At 35.3% G+C, this 16,825-nt stretch overlaps 1 protein-coding gene across 2 annotated transcripts; it reads left to right on the forward strand.

Annotated features, from left to right (window-relative positions):
- Window positions 1-1,100: 1,100 nt before the first annotated feature.
- adamtsl7 (ADAMTS-like 7) lies at window positions 1,101-16,743 on the forward strand. Of its 2 annotated transcripts, none has more exons than XM_084402272.1 (12): window positions 1,101-1,915; window positions 4,080-4,263; window positions 7,338-7,513; window positions 7,923-8,034; window positions 8,634-8,801; window positions 9,230-9,359; window positions 9,894-10,107; window positions 11,096-11,269; window positions 11,343-11,519; window positions 13,044-13,223; window positions 13,307-13,451; window positions 14,509-16,743. In XM_084402272.1, the coding sequence occupies exons 1-12, from the start codon at window positions 1,766-1,768 to the stop codon at window positions 14,646-14,648; spliced, it is 1,950 nt and encodes a 649-aa protein (XP_084258398.1). In that variant the 5' UTR covers window positions 1,101-1,765; the 3' UTR covers window positions 14,649-16,743. The 2 variants fall into 2 exon arrangements, with proteins under 2 accessions (XP_084258398.1, XP_084258399.1); XM_084402273.1 differs by having other exon boundaries at window positions 8,637-8,801.
- The last annotated feature ends 82 nt before the right edge of the window (window positions 16,744-16,825 follow it).

Below are 16,825 nucleotides of genomic sequence, written 5' to 3' on the forward strand. Positions count from 1 at the left end.
GACACTGTTGGATGAAAACTGAACTGAGCTGGACGATGACATCACTGTTTTATGCAGAACTGCTTTGTAGATGAAATGAACTAATTTAGAAAAGTATGATCTTTACAACGGAACTGAATCAAATCTGTATCGTATAAAACGCTGTATAAATAAAGGTGACTTGACTTGAAAACAAGAAATACAGTATACTGTGCAACTACAGTAAGACAAAAATACAGTATTTTGTAGTTACTGTAGTAGCATGTTTATATTTTTGAGGTTGAGCGATAGCAAAGTCCCTTTCAAGGACATCGAAAGTCTTTGGTGATAGTTGCAATCGTGAAATGGCTCAGATTTGGCCCAGCTTCCATCGTACCCAAATTATATATATTATTTTTTTTTAGGACTTTCGTTCATCTTCAGAACACAAATGAAGATATTTTCTATTGAAAGTCTATTCACCCAAAACTTTGACGGTTCAAAACAATCGTGATTTTGAAACACAGAGACATAGGAACATAGATTTCATCAGAGACAACTGTGTCCCTTCATTATCTTCTTGGTCTCAGTCCCTCAACGCTCTGCCTCTTCCAAAACATACTCACCCTAATTTGATTTTGCGATTTCGATTTTTATGTGAACCGTTTTTGCATGCGTGTTAACTGAGACATACTGAGTGCTTGGGTTTCCTAAAAAAAGAACATGGTGAAATCTGTTCGTGAGGACATTTTTGTGAAGATTAAAAACAAAAGGAATAAAAATGGACCATGTGTGAAAACAGGTGAATAGAGTTTAAAGTTTCGAAGAATGTGTCTTTGTTTAGGGAGCTGAAGTAATGCTCTGGGATTTTATGCTAATAGAATCCGTTTTAATGTGTTTGCAATGAAGAAAAACTGTAAGTCGCTTTGCATTATTGACCTGGAATAAAGAAACACAAAACCACTGCCACAAGAAACATTCCTTTGCCGCGTCAGTCTGAGCTCCAGTAGTTTATGTCCGTGAAAATATTTTCTGTGAACAGAACTGACCGATTGTTTCAGTGCAAGAGTTCTGAACGTTCTCTGTGTTTTTCCTTTTAGATCTGATGTCTTGATATTCTCCTTTCCTCTCCTGTTTGATGAGGTGAAGTTCATGTGACCTCCAGAAGGTGTGCAGGTCATAGAAAAACACACTTACCATCTGGACACGAGTGACATACACCCTCATTACTACAAAATTACACACCACGAGACACACTCAAGTATGCAAAGAGACGGCTGTGGACTGCATTACAGAATGGGCCTGTTTTACATTTGTTTTCTGTTCTAGTGGCTTTTAGAGGGAGAGGGAGAGTTTTTTTTTTTTGTGTGTGTGTTGCTCTAATTCTCTGATTTAGTTCTGGTTAGGTCAGAATAAGCCTCCCTGAGTGTTAGAAAGAAAGATAGAGAGACTGTGTCTGTCCATCAGAAAGTGATTGTAATTCTAAGCATTTTACAGCTTCTCTCACATGCAGAGAGATTTCTTGGAAGGAAACCTTGCTGCTTATGAAAGAACAAAAAATGGGGTGAGTGGAAAGAGGAGAGGAGGGAGATGTGTGCCAGTGTGTATGTGACTCGCTGTCTGGGGGTGAGACACACACACACACACACACACACTTAAATACCAAAAGAGAGAAACCCCCTTTCACTAAAACTTTCTCTCACACAAACACACATCTCCATTCAGAGACAGCGCCACTGCATTACTTCTCATTAAGACCAGGACATGCACACACATTTACACACTTACTAACTGTCTTGTTCTGCTCATGGCTTGTGGGATGCAACTGCCGACCTGGAGCGGACACCAGTGGAGGCTCATCCAGCGTTTCCTCCTGATGACCCTTTTGCTCTCCCTCCTGTGCCCACCCACAGAGCCTGTTCCCTGGGACAACGACTTCAGCAGCGGCCCTGGAGAGGTAAGAACCGCAGAGAACGAACAAATGATTCCAGCCGGCAGAACTAGAATGCATGCAAGCGTCTGTAACAAACAGTGTTTATGCAGAACAATATCTTATAGTGTGTTGGAATACTTTAAACTTAATTAGGTGTAGAAATCCACATAAATCTGCACTTACAAAAAATTCGAAATATTCAACATCTATAGTTTTAAGTTCCTAAATTTACATCGAGTTATCAATTTAATAGGTTGAAATCTACATAAATATGACTTGACTTGATAAATGTTCTGGTATAGTACCATAATGTGATACCATTTTCAAGAAGGTTTTTCCAAAAAGTATATTGCTGCATTTTAAAAGGATGCACATGTTTACAAAAATGCAAATACTTTACAAAGATAAAAAAAAAAAAATTAAGTTGTGAAAAAAATACTGTCTCTTACAGTTCCTATAGCAACCTGTTTACATTTCTGAAAGTTTAATAAAAAAAAAAAAAAAAAAAAAAAAAAAAATTTATATATAAAAAAAACTTGTTTTTTTATGTATTTTTCTAAATGTTATCTATGCAGTGGCAGTGCAAAGGATTTTTTTTTAAATAGGCCTATATGTATTTTTTTTTTTTTAAATGATATATTATATTATGCTGTAATATAGTATTATTGAGAAAAAAAATCTTTAAGTGTCTAAATACATATATAAATATATATAATTTTTATATATATAAAAAAAAAAAAAAATCTTAACCTATTGAGTACTGTGAGAATGTGAGTAGATTACTCATAAACTCCTGAGTCCAGTATAGTAAACACTGGAGCAAACATTGATGGCTCTTGTAAAGATCATCTTGGGGACAAAACATTGCAAAACTATCCAGTACGGATGTGTGTGTGTGGGGCTCTGGGGTCAGGTTTTGTCTTCATTGTAGGGAAGAAATGTCCCCATAGGAATAGTAAAACCCCAAATCACCTCTACTGTGGGGATCAGTCAAAGGTCCCCACGAGGAAAATGGCTTAGTAAACATACTAAATAACACATTAATAACATTGTTAAAAAAAAAAATGCCGAAAGGTTTATTTGAGGTTTGGGGGATAGAAAACATCATGGACTCAGAGTAAAAACAAAAGAAGTCACTGGAAAGTCCCCACTATGATAGAAAAACAAAACTGTGTGTGTTTTGGTGTCAGGAAGCAGAATTTTTCCAGTCTGTCAAGTATGATATTCTTAAAACTAAGCCTGTTTCTTATTGTAAGTCTGACAAACTGGGAGAAAAGGTGTTTTTTTCATAGTCTTAATCAATCCCAGTTCTTATAGATTCTTTGGAACTTACAATAAAAGCAGTTTGTTTAAGCATTAGATGGCTTGCAGTGAGTAATTTTGAATCATGAAACGATGTGGTCCTTGTCTGACCATAAAGTGTGTGTGTGTGTGTATGTTTCACATTATTGTGTTATGCTAAGAGGGACTGATGATGGTTTGAATGAAAAAGTTTTAGGAAACGGTTTACATTGAATCATTGCGATTATAGTAGCAGTGTTTACAAATCTGTAAATCTCAAACACAAGCAATCTCTCTCTTCATTGATCTGGGTTTTTTTTTTTCTGTATTTATCTTTGTTCATCTGCGAGCATGGGTGAATATTGAATTTGATGTTTACATGGTCAGTATACTAAAACTGTGAAGAAAGTGTATAAAAAGTTGTATTTTTAGTTAACAAAGATGAACAAAAAATGTATTGCTCATTATTTGTTAATGCATTAACAAATGTTACGTAATGTAAAGTGTTACCTAAAACTTTCGTAAAATATGCACTCATGTGCTTTGAGTCTAATTTACATATAAATTATAAATGACTGAAAGCATTTTTACTGGCATAAATACAGCTCAGTGTGAGTGCATTTTCAGTGAAAGACAGCAATGCCCTTTTGAAGAACTACATGTTTGCTTTTTTTGATTAACTCTTGCCAGATAAGACAACGTTGATGAATTTTCTGAAATCGAATCATCTTAGCCGTTCAATTTTGATTTTAATCTTTTTATTAATACGATCTCAAGCAAACATCTGCCCAGATAGTCTCCCATTTGAAGTGGTGAAATCCCTGTTTTCATCTGTGTGAAGTCATTACTCAGGTCTGAAGGTTGATTCGTGTGTGTGTGTGTGTGTGTGTGTGTTGTTCTCGTGCAGGTCTGTGAGGGTTTCCAGGTGGATGTGTGTGGTGTGTGCGCAGGGGATGGGAGCTCGTGTGAGCTGTTCAGTGGGACACTCTTTCTTTCTGTGCTCTCTGTTGGTTACCACAAGATCCTGGACATCCCCTCTGGAGCTCAACGAATCAAAATACAGGAAACACAGAAGACCAGGAACTACTTAGGTAATGGGACTGAATTCCTGCCGGCTCTTGTTTTTAATTTACTTCAGGTTCATTATCATGGCACGTTCCTCAAACAGGGTGCAATTTAGTGTTTCGAGACGTGTGTGTGTGTGCTCTGAGAAATATATGTTAGATAAAAAAACTGGCAGGTGAGAATACAAATAAATAATCTCATTCTGTTCATTTATAATCAAATTTTAGCATTGACTGTATTCAGAGATGGGGGACTCGAGTCACATGACTTGACTCGAGTCAGACTCGAGTCGCAAATTTAAGGACTTGAGACTTGCTTGACTAAATTAAGAAAATGACTCGACTTGACTTTGACTTGAGATCCAATGACTCGAGACTTGACTTGACTTGACCTGTATGACTCGAGAATGACTTGATATAGGCCTACATTTTTATATAAATCATCGCAACATCAATTGATGAACAAAATGAAAGCAACGGAACCATTGACGCCAGTCATCAGATTCTGCGCGATTGCGTGACGCTGCACAAGCACAGAAAAAACACACATCGCGGTGAGCGCGCTAAATACAAAAACATCTCCCAGCATCGTTTCTTTTTGGATATAAAGACTAAAATTGATTGACCATATTCATACAAGAAGATTTGCTGTACGCATAATAACTGGCAAGGGATATCGGACGACCATCACAACCTCGAACAGTCAAACTTAATTCACCACGTCTAAAAGTAAGCTATGGCTTGTTTAACCTGTTTGTTAATTTGACTTTCTTTAAAACTAAATCTTTAAATCTAGAGAGAATATTGGTCAAAACAGCATGCCTCTTTATACACAATTATGTTTTCAAATGTAGCTTAATGTTGTCAATATTCAAATGATAATGATGGCATATGTTTTGTATAACATTTGCCACATTTCTTTCCAATCATGCTTTAAAGCCAAATATTTCGTTCTGTCCAATGACAAAAAACAACATAAAAAATGTTAATGTTTTGTCATGTTTTATGTTTCTCTTAAAACTTAGGGGCAAAATGCCAGCAGAATTAATATGCACCCAAAATTCAAAATGTGGTGGAAAAATTGCCCTAGTATGAGTTATTTTTATAATTAGCCTAGGTGGATTTAACTTCATATTTAAAAATATATAACTTATATAAAGGGGATGCCAGTTTGAAGAATACCATTTGGTGGCATAGGAACCATTATACTTTTGACCTTTTAATGGTCTTCTGCAATGTTTGAGGCATATTTATTTTTTCATGCTTTAATGTTGGCCTAATTTCAGTTACATTTACATTTTAGGCTATGTAGTTTGAAATATTATTTATTTTTTATTTTTTAGATTTTTATTGTAGTAACCACTCAGCTGTAGGCCTCTGTGGAAATGCATATTTAAAAAAAAATGTTGCAAATAAAACCATCGTCCACAACCTCTGTAGTTTTAACTTATTTTAATATATAAATTCAGTGAAATCATCAAACGTTTGTATGACTTGCCAGTGACTTGTGACCCAAGCTACGACTTGACTTGACTTGCTTGACATAAAGCAGTGACTTGACTTGACTTGACTTGCTTTTCGCAAAATTGACTTGGACTTGCTTGAGACTTGAAGGTTAAAGACTTGAGACTTGCTTGTGACTTGCACATGTGTGACTTACTCCCACCTCTGACTGTATTTGATGTGCACAACCATTTTAGACAAAATTATTAATCAAATAATTCAAATATTTTGGGGTTGGTAGTATTTTTTTTTTTACTTTTTTTTTAAAGAAGTCTCTCTCACAAGGCAGCATTGACAGAATTCAATTTAAAAAACTGTAATATTGTGAAAAATTTCTTTTTTTTAAAACATTTTTCTTTTACATTTGATTTATTCCTGTGATAGCAAAGCTGAATTATCAGCATCATCACTCCAGTCTCCAATGTCACATGATCCTTCAGAAATCAGTGATTAATTTTTTTTTTGATGAATAGAAAGTTGAAAAGAACGGCATAAATAGAAGTCTTTTGTAACATTTTAAATTTCTTCACTGTCACTTTTGATCCATTAAATGCATACTTGCTGAATAAAAGTATTAACTTCCTTCAAAATAAATAAATGAAATCTTACCAACCCCAAACTTTTGAACAGAACAAAAACCTAATTGGTTTATCAATAACTACAAATCAACATTTGGTTCCAATACAGCTTAATTTAGGCAAAAACCTGTAACCCCACTTCTGGTGCAGTATACATATTTATCAATTTTGAATATTTAATGTTTGTTGGTGAAACAAATCATGTTTTTAAACTGTATGTAGACATGTCCCAAATTTTGGAAGCAAGCCTCATATATATATATATATATATACAGTCAAACCAAAATTTATTCGGACACCTTCAACATTTCTCACATTATCACAGTTTATTCGTTATAGTTTAGAAAATGGTAATAAAATATGACAAGAACTCAGAGTTATCAAATCAGTTGATATTTCACTGGTTTTGGCTCATCCTTCTATTAGACTGCCTCACAAATGAATTAGGCTGAATAGCTGTCAGCTGTTTAATTTAAGTACACAATTAGATGATACCAATTTAGGTCAACCAATTACCAAGCAATGCTTAATTTTGTTCAGTCTGTGGTGTAAAAAGGTCGCATTAGCAATTAAATTACTGGTAGTCCACGGTATGAAGAATTTTTGGGTAGCTATATGATGTCACAGTTTACTTCATTTTGCTATCATCACTTACATAAATGAACTATAGTGTCCTGCACCCACTAGTAAAAAAATAAATAAAAAAATAATAAAAATATCTGGTGTCTGAATAATTTTTGGTTTGACTGTATATTGCTTCTTTCACTGACAGTTATTAAGCATTTCAGGCCCTATTATACCCTATTCTTCAAAGTGCCATATCTTAAGGTGGTAACTGGTTTTACTTCTAAATAGTCCAAGCTGGTAGCCCACTGTGGACCAGCAGAATAACAGCTACCACATTCCAGACGCCAGCTGGTGTGACCTGGTTTATCCCATAAAGGTTAATATGTGTTACGGAACCATGTTGTCCTTCTTCCATCCATAATCTTTCCCCCCCCCTTTCTCTCTTTCTTCAAGCTCTCAGGACAGCGAGTGGTGAATCAGTGATAAATGGTGACTGGGTAATCGACAGGCCAGGATATTTCTATGCTGTGGGTACTCAGCTCGCATACAAGCGGCCCAATGAGATCCGCAGCAGAGCGGGAGAATCCATCACTGCTCCTGGCCCAACCAATCAGGAGCTGCATCTCTTTGTGAGAGACCACTCCTACTGTATGATATCACAAAACTGCCTCGATTAAAGATACATATATAGAAAGCGGCTTAGTGTGGCAGATAATCTACACTCTAAGAACAGTGTGTTAAAATAAGGAACAGTATTGCGTTAATACAAAGGAAGTTTCTGTATCGATTTTTTTCCATCTGTATTTTGTATTACACGTTGCATTGTGCTGTGTTTAAGGGTTAAAGAAAATTCAATTGATAATGTTCTACATAAAATGACTAGTACCCTTTCCGTTTTGGCTCATTTTCCTTACAGTGTGATGTATTGTTTTAGAAAGTTAGGAAGTTTGTTTTTCTGATAACAAAGGCTTCTGATTAAGTCCATATGAATAGTGTGTAAGACTGTGGATTTTTTGTTTTAAACTCCCTATTTTTCAGGTGATTTATCAACAGCCCAATCCAACAGTGTATTATGAATACATTCTACCCAAAGACCCCATCACTGACACTTACTCAGATGCCTATTCTGATTCTAGTGTACTTCCTCTGGGTAAGTATTTCAATGTATAATTTTATATTATACTAATGCACATATGGAGTACACTATAAAGATTTTTTTTAAATAAAGATTTTTTATTCAGCAGGGAAGGACACATTTAATTGATCAAAAGTGAGAGTAAACACTTTTACATTGTTAAAAAAAAAAAAAAAAAAAAAAATGCTTTTCTCATGAACTGTTTTCAACATTGATAATAATAGGAAATGTTTATTGAGCACCAAATCAGCATATTAGAATGATTTCTGACGGATCATGTGACTGAAGATTGGAGTAATGGCTTCTGAAAATTGTAATATTTCATATTACTGTTTTTACTGTATTTTTGATTACATACACAGCCTTGGTGAGAAAAACAAACTTTCAAAAACAAAGAGTTTTGATTCACAATTATAAAAACAAGATGTTAACAAGGTTTTTAGATTAATATAACTGTTTCCATGCTTGTACATATAATTTTTTTAAGGGTTTTTATCTGCTAGGTAATAGGGACATTTTATATGCTGTATTAAAAATGTTTTTTTTTTTTTTTATCTTAAGCAACCATCTTTCACCTTTCTTTCTGTCTTCTTACCCCCTCTCTCATCCTCCAGTAGAGAGTCATGGAATGTTTCCTGATCCTGAGAATAGTGACGGTGAAAGCTCAATGGGCAGCCCTCATCCTAACCAAGTTCCTTTGGACCCTATAACCCCGGAACCAGTTCCTCAATACAGCTGGGTTGCCATGAAAACAACACCCTGCAGTGCCACCTGTGGAACAGGTAGTTTTGTTGTTAGTCCGTACATTAATGCACATTTGTGGTCCTTTCTTCTTTTAAATTTGGTCTGGGTAAACCCAATTGTCTCTTAAAAGATTCCTAGAATATGTGTAAGACAGAACTAGAAAATAATTATTTTGGCCCTGAGATATATAAACACACTGTTGTGTTGCCTAATGAATAGTGTTCTGAATTTGAATGTAGTGACACACACATACACACACACCATTCACGCATTCCAGGCCATTGCAGAGGTTTTATAATGTCCTCACTGTTTAAAAATCTAAATCAAATCCAGAGTAACCATACTTTTGTGCTTGCGAATAAAACCAAAATAGATTGGTATTCTACTAGCCGCAGACACTGAACTTGTAAGACAATGTTTGTCCTGTCTGTCTCTGTTTAATCTGTTTGTCTGGTGTGTTTATCAGGCAGTCGTCAAGTTGTGTTCAGCTGTGTGGAAAGGGCCACTCAAACCACTGTACCGGGAGATCTCTGTAGCTACACCAGTCATTCTGGCCCCCAGGTAGAAGAGTGTCAATCGCAGCCTTGTCCAGCCTTGTGAGTGAACATCTTTTACTGCAGACAAAGAAAAACAGCACTAAAGTTAGTTCAAGATTATTTAGTTAGTCAGTCACTGAAGTATATTATATTAATACATTTTAAATATATATACTTAAATAAGCCTATCACATAGGCCTAACACACTACAGTTAAAATTATAATCAAGTCCTACTTTACATGTATCTTGGTATCGTCACAACTACTTGCCAAATATACTTAGAATACTTATTACTTAATCATACTTTTCTTAATGAAGTACAATTATATGACAAATGTACTTAAACTTTTCTGTATACATGTCAGTCTAAGCCAAGTATACTTACTTTTGTATAATTTTGTATCTTACATAAAAATGTGTATACACTTAAAATATGCTTATTTTTAGTTTTAAACACAGTCAACTAATAGCACACTTAAAAACTGTCCATATGGGCATTTGGACTTGATTTTCAAATGGTGCAAATGAGAAGCACATGTGAATGAAACCAAGCAGTTGTCCTTCAACCAGTGTGTGTGTGTGTGTGTGTGTAGTTGGGATGTAGGGGAGTGGTCTGAGTGCAGTAAGACCTGTGGTCCAGGTTTCCAGTACCGTCAGGTGATTTGCCAGCAGACGCAGGGACACCATGGCAATAGCACAGTCATCGTGGCGGCCAGCCTCTGCGACGACACAGAAGTGCCAGAGACGACCACTGTGTGCCAGCTCAAGATCTGCAGTGAGTGGCAGATCCGCTCAGAGTGGACAGAGGTTTGTGAATGTGTCTGTGTGTAGGGGAGAGTGGGGTAACATGAGCCAGTTTTTACTTTAGTACGTGAAGCAAGAAGAAATGAGACAGAGGTTAAACTAATAGTCATAACTGTGTTTCACGACATCATCTATCATCTGGAATTAAAAGAACGCATCTATAACATATTATAACATCTGGCTATTGAAATATTGACTTGAATAAATGTGTCTCAGTTTGTCCCATAACCACCTAATTAGGAAAAAATTACCTCATTAACAGAGTTGTCATTATCAACAAAAACGAAACAAAAATTGTAGTTTCCTAAACACAGATGGTGGCTCATCTTACCTCGCTCTCCCCTTACACTACAGTTTAAAAGTTTGGGGTCAATAAGAAGTTTTTTCTTCAAAAAAATTGAATTACTTTTATTTAGCAAGTATCCTCTAAATAAATCAAAAGTGGCAGTAAAATCTTTTACATTGCTACAAAAAAAAAATATTTCAAATAAATGCTGTTCTTTTTAAATGTCTATTTATCACGTACACCAAAAATATTAAGCAGCACAACTGTTTATATTGATAATAATAAATGTTTCTTAAGCATCAAATCAGCACATTAGATTGATTTCTGAAAGATCATGTGACACTGAAGACTGGAGTAATGATGCTGAAAATTCAGCTTCAAAATAAAATTAAATTCACAATATTACTGTCTTTACTGTATTTTTTTATCAAATAAATGAACTTCTTTCAAAAACATTAAAAAACAACCTTATGGGCTCCAAACTTTTAAACGGTAGTGTAGATGTGTAAAAGAAGAGAAGATTTAAAAGAGGAATTATTATTTACATTATATTTGCTTATGATAATCTGCACAATATACAATATATTAGGCCTAACAGATCATGGTCTTTGGAGGTCAATAGCCATCAATACAAAGTGCTCAGAGAAAACCTCTCTCTCTCTCTCTCTCTCTCTCTCTCTCTCTCTCTCTCTCTCTCTCTCTCAGTGCTCTGTGCCGTGTGGAGTAGGTCAGCGCAGAAGAGAAGTCGTGTGTGTGGATAACCTGGGTGACATCGTTTCTGATGAGGAATGCAACATGGCGCTTCGCCCACAGGACCTGCAGAACTGTGACAAAGGAGTGTGTGCCAGCAGCTGGTTCTATTCTCTCTGGAGTGATAGGGTGAGAAATCGTGCGCTTTTCTTCAGTATTTCCCAGTAGCACTTCTAAAACAGCTGTTTATATCTCTCTGCAGTGCTCTGCAGACTGTGCGGAAGGAAGTCGCAGCCGGTCGGTGGTGTGTATGATGAGTCAGACCAACTCACTTCCACTGGACAACTGCGATGATGAGGATAAACCAGACGAGCTCATGCCGTGTGACCTGGGACCCTGCTCACAGCGACTGGAATGGTACACAGGAGCCTGGGGACAGGTGCATGGACACACACATGCAGAAAAGTCAACTAACTGAAAGTTTAGTTGAAGTGCTAAAATTACTAAAGCTAAAACTGAAATAAAATGAAAGGTATAAAGAAACAAAAATGATAAAAGCACACAACAAAAGTTCTAAAATTAAAACAAAGATTACAACTAAAAATATAAAATAAAAGTTAATTAAAAAAAACTGTCAGTGTCCCGTGGCCATACCAGTGTTTTTAAATTGTGTTTATTTCCTGTCAAATATTTTAGTAATCATTATAAATCAGATATCATTCATATTTTGAAATCGGACATGGAAATCATACTTTTAATCCTTTTAGCCGGCTCCTCCCCCTAGTGAGCGGTGTCATGTTTCACATTTTACAAAATGTACTGCATTATTTTATGGTCAAATCTATTTCTAATCTTGACAAATCAAATCACATATGGAGACTAAAAGTTCTGTATTTGACCACTGTTTTGTAATTAAATGTATTAATTTGTTACAGGAGAATGCACAATTAAAATTTCAATGGCGTGTGAGTCACTTAGTGGCTATTTTTAGCATAGCGCCTTTTCAAAAGCTCACAGGAACCTCCATTTTTGTGATGATAAACTTTCAATTTGGAACACAACTAAATATTTGGCTTTGATTTTCTAGCGGTTTTAGAGTTCAAAATATTTTGTAAATTATATGGATGCTTCTTCCTTTTATGGAATGACTTGCAAAACGTACTTAAATTGAAGTCTTTGCCACCTTTGAATACTTTTAAATGTATTTTGCAATCTGTTTTAAAAGAGCCGTGTAAGTGCTTTTCTTGACCCTATTTTTTAAATTGTTTTGTTTAAGTACTGTTTTGTCCTATAATAATCTGAGAGTGTTTTCTCTAAAAAGAGATCAACCTTATGTCTGGATTCCAAAGCATTCAAGATTTACAGCAATTTAGGTTAATTTAAAGGGATAGTTCACCCAAAAAAAAAGACAATTATGTCCTCATTCACTCATCCTCAAGTTGTTCAAAACCAGTATGAATTTCTTTCTTCTGCTGAACACAAAATAAGATATTAAGAAGAATGTCGGTAACCAATCAGTTGTGGGGCACCATTGACTTCCATAGTATGAAAAAAAAAAAATACCTTGGGATGCCTCACAACTGTTTGGTAACAAACATTCTTCAAAATATCTTTTTTCATGTTCCACATAACAGAGAAGTTCATACATGTTTGGAACAACTTGAGGGTGAGTAAATGATGACAGAATTTTCATTTTTGGGTGAACTATCCCTTTAAGCCTTTTCACATCTATGCTCAAAAATGGAGGTGACAGTAATTAAAATATTAATAAATACTATAATAATATAATTTAATACTAAATAAGTCTGCCTATTGAACTATTCATTAAAAGAGCTGACTCATAAGAGTCGTTGTAATTGGAATTGAGCTGCACTAGTAACTCAGTGTTTTTGATTTACTGAAGAAACCCCAGATCTAATACTGAAACCCTGTTTGCTTATGTGTGTGTGTGTGTGTGTAACAGTGCTCGTCTGAATGTGGCAATGGTACCCAGAGTCGAGGTGTGGTCTGTGTTGTCCAAAACAATGTCCAATTAGAAGTCACCTCAGATGAGCGCTGCTCTCATCTGCCCCGTCCTCCGAGTGGACAGACCTGCTATTTGAAGAGTTGTGGTGCGCAGTGGTACATGACGGAGTGGAGCTCGGTTAGTTCCTCACACACACAGTGCAACTTCAACCAAGCTGTTTCAATCAACTCGTTTAACAAGAATGTTTTTAACTACCTCAGTGTTCTCGTTCCTGCGACGGAGGCTTTCGAGTGAGGGAGGTACGTTGTTTGCAAGATGAAATGACCACAAGCCATGACTGTGATCCTGCCCTTGAACCTGCAAATCAAGAGAAGTGTAACACAGACACCTGCACGCCACAGATTGGTATGATTTTTCTACAGCTGGCACTTTCTTCATTTAAAATAATTTGTCTTTGTACTTCATCTAGTATTGTTAAACAAATCGCTCACTCTAAATGACAATTCTGCCATCTAATCACCCAAATGTCATTCCAAACTAAGGCTGGGTATCGATACAGATTTCCCAATCTGAATCTGATTCACAAGCTCTTGAATCGATTTGAATATATTCCGAATCATTTATTTCTTCCATTTGATTACATATTCTTCTTATTGCAGAAATAAATTTATGCTATACATTATTATGGCCAGTGCTTCAGACTTATTTTAAACTTCTCTGTTTTACAGTGTTGTTATTGTTACCTAAAGCTGAAACTATTAAAACATTTTTGGGGGGGAAATGAAAGCTAGTAAATAAAACTGTATTAAAATAAAATATAAATATTAGATGAAAAACTTAAATGAAAATTAATTTAATTTAACTAAAATAAAATAAATGCATACATTTAAGTTGATGTACTAAAATTACCAAATCTAAACTGAAATAAAATGTAACATTTATATAGAAATAAAACAAAAACGAAATCAAATTGAGACACATAATAGAGATACTAAAACTTAAACTTTTCTTACAATCGCTGCAAGCTCTTATCCAGTCCTCACCCTACTTTTTTCCCCTCTGATAATCCATTTCATATAGCTATACATCCCAATATAGAGAAGAACGGTCGCTTCTTCCGTTACATCGTGACTTTAACAATGAACATCAGTATTGTGTAAATGAAGATCATGATTAATCAAAATCTATATTTTTACCCAGCTCTTTCCAAACCCATATTTTTCTTCTTCCATGGAACAATTAAGGAGATCTTAAGCTAAATGTTAAATTGCTCTTTTCCATATGATGTATACAAGTTAATGAAGACTGTAGCTATCAAACTAAAAAAAAAAAAAAAAAAAAGTAAATTATGTTGTACTTGATGGAGAAAAAACCATATAGGTTAGGAATGATCATGATGACAGAACTTTCTTTTTTGTGTGAACTGTACCTTTAAGATGTTTCTCTTTGTCTCTGTCCGTAGACGAGTCCTGCAGGGATTTGTACTATAACTGTGTGGTGGTGGTCCAGGCTCGTTTGTGTGTGTACTCATACTACCGCACCACATGTTGTGCATCATGCTCTCGGGTCATTCAGAGAGACACACTGCATAGAATCAGGTGATCAGGTCGGCTCCTTGGGATGTGACATCACCGCTCGCCTTTCCTTGGATTATTATGTCCTTGTCTCCTCATGACATCATCGCCCACCTGTTTTCAGCTGGATCTGACCCTGAGATGACATCACTGTTCATCACCTCTCTGTCTTTCACTTCAAAAGACTTTAAGTATACATTCACTGCCTTTCTTTTTTAAAACACAAAATGAGAATGCTCTATGAGCAATTGAATATTTATTGCAAATAAAAACAACTGAGCCTCTTTTACTTCATTTATCATGTTCAGTAATGTCTAAAAAATTAACAATGACTGATTTTCAAATGAATCTTTATATTTAAATGTTAATTTATGACTATTAACCTATCTAAATATAACATCTAAAACTTTGCTTCTCTGCCATTGTAGAGGGGTCCTTGTATTTTTCATAATTTAAAGAGAGGTCCACATGCAATATTAGTCAAGGTTTCTTGCTCCAAAATGAGTTTAGTTTTTAAAACCATTTTCACCTTCTTTTTGATCCTGAATTTTAAAGTTCCAATGAAATGGAAGTAGCAACAGATCTTCCGAATTGTGACGTATGTCTGAGTGAAGAGAAAAAACATGGTCCTGTACATCGGTTGATGACTGGATTTGAGATGTGGGCAAGCTGGAATAGGCGGGTTGAAGCAGACGAAATGATTGGAGAAGTCTGATCACCAGAGATAAGTCTATTGTTCATATATACCAGAAGATCGAGTTATAAGACTTCAATTAAACGAGATTAAAACTTAAAAAAAATAATTAAACACGGGTGAGTTATTTACAAATAGTTTCATTACATGTGTTTAGAAAATAAACTGTGTGAAATTTCATTTCACGCAGGTTTAAAAGGCCTGTTTTAGCTACTGTACATTTAAGACTTCTATGCGAACACTTGGTGTGTGAAATGAAACAGTGCTTACGTTGTTAGCTGAATTTCGACAGATTGTCTTTTTGGACTGGGGAGGTTTTGAGTTTTGATTCAAAAGATCAAAGATAATGTGATTTGTCCTGATATGACCCCTTGAAGAGGTCACTTCAGTATGAGTTGAACAGACTAGCCAGAAATGCACACATGCTTCAGAATGACCCTCTCACTCTGAAAAACGGACAAAATAAAGAAATAAAAAATAAACCTAATGATGAAGGTGAATTCTAAAATAAAGGAAAGATGTGTTCCTTCAGTGAGACACTCTATTTGCTGTAAGATGTACAAAAAAACTAAACAAGAGTCAAACAAGAACATAAAATGCTCTGAAAATGCTGTAAGTTCACAGTGGTGTCTATAATGTGGGAAAAGGAATAGAATAAACCTGTACTTCCTTGTTAGATAATACAATCCATTATGAATGAAATTGTTGTTAACTCATTAATAACATTATGGTATTTATGGGAAAACATCCCATAAGTGCCATATTTCAATATAGGTAACAAACTTTCAGTGACAATATTGATATAAATAATTATATTCATTTGTGCAATAAAAAAAAAACATTCTTAACAAATATCATTATTAATCTTGGCATTCAAAATTAACGATTAGGGTCATTGTGTGCAAAGAAATAAAACAAAATTGATTAATAGGCGATTCATTTACTTACTCTAATTTATCATGAAAAAAACATCTGCTTTTACATTAGATAACATGAACTAACTTCATTTACTAATACATAAAACTAAATGTTGTATATGTTATTCTTGTTATTTAATGGACATGAGCTAACATAAAATGGTAGAGTAGGACCAAAAAATGTTCATCCAATCATTGCACTTAGATTTAGATTTCCTACCTGCCTGTCAACATACCTCCGCACACCCTGCTCGCGTAGACATCACACGTCATCAGCATGTTCCGTATGGCAATGCATGCGTTGTAGACAGACGTCAGTCACCGAGCGCCACAAACGAACAGCAGCCGCCTTTTACAGTTCTCCTGAACCAAAACAATGAGCTTATGCTGTGATCCCGCCATGTCGTAACGGTTCTACCGTAACCGTTCTAATCTGTTTTATGCATTTCTATGTCAACCCTATCAATGCCGAAATTAAAATGCAGCAGTCTGCTTTAAATTTATACAGCAACAAGTCATTGCTGGTTAATTTTAGTTAATGCATAACTAACTTACAATGTTACCATTTTTTCTTAATACAAAATATTATTGAAT

Source organism: Rutilus rutilus (genome assembly GCF_951802725.1).
Source record: "Rutilus rutilus genome assembly, chromosome: 2".
Classification (NCBI taxonomy): Eukaryota; Metazoa; Chordata; class Actinopteri; order Cypriniformes; family Leuciscidae; genus Rutilus; species Rutilus rutilus.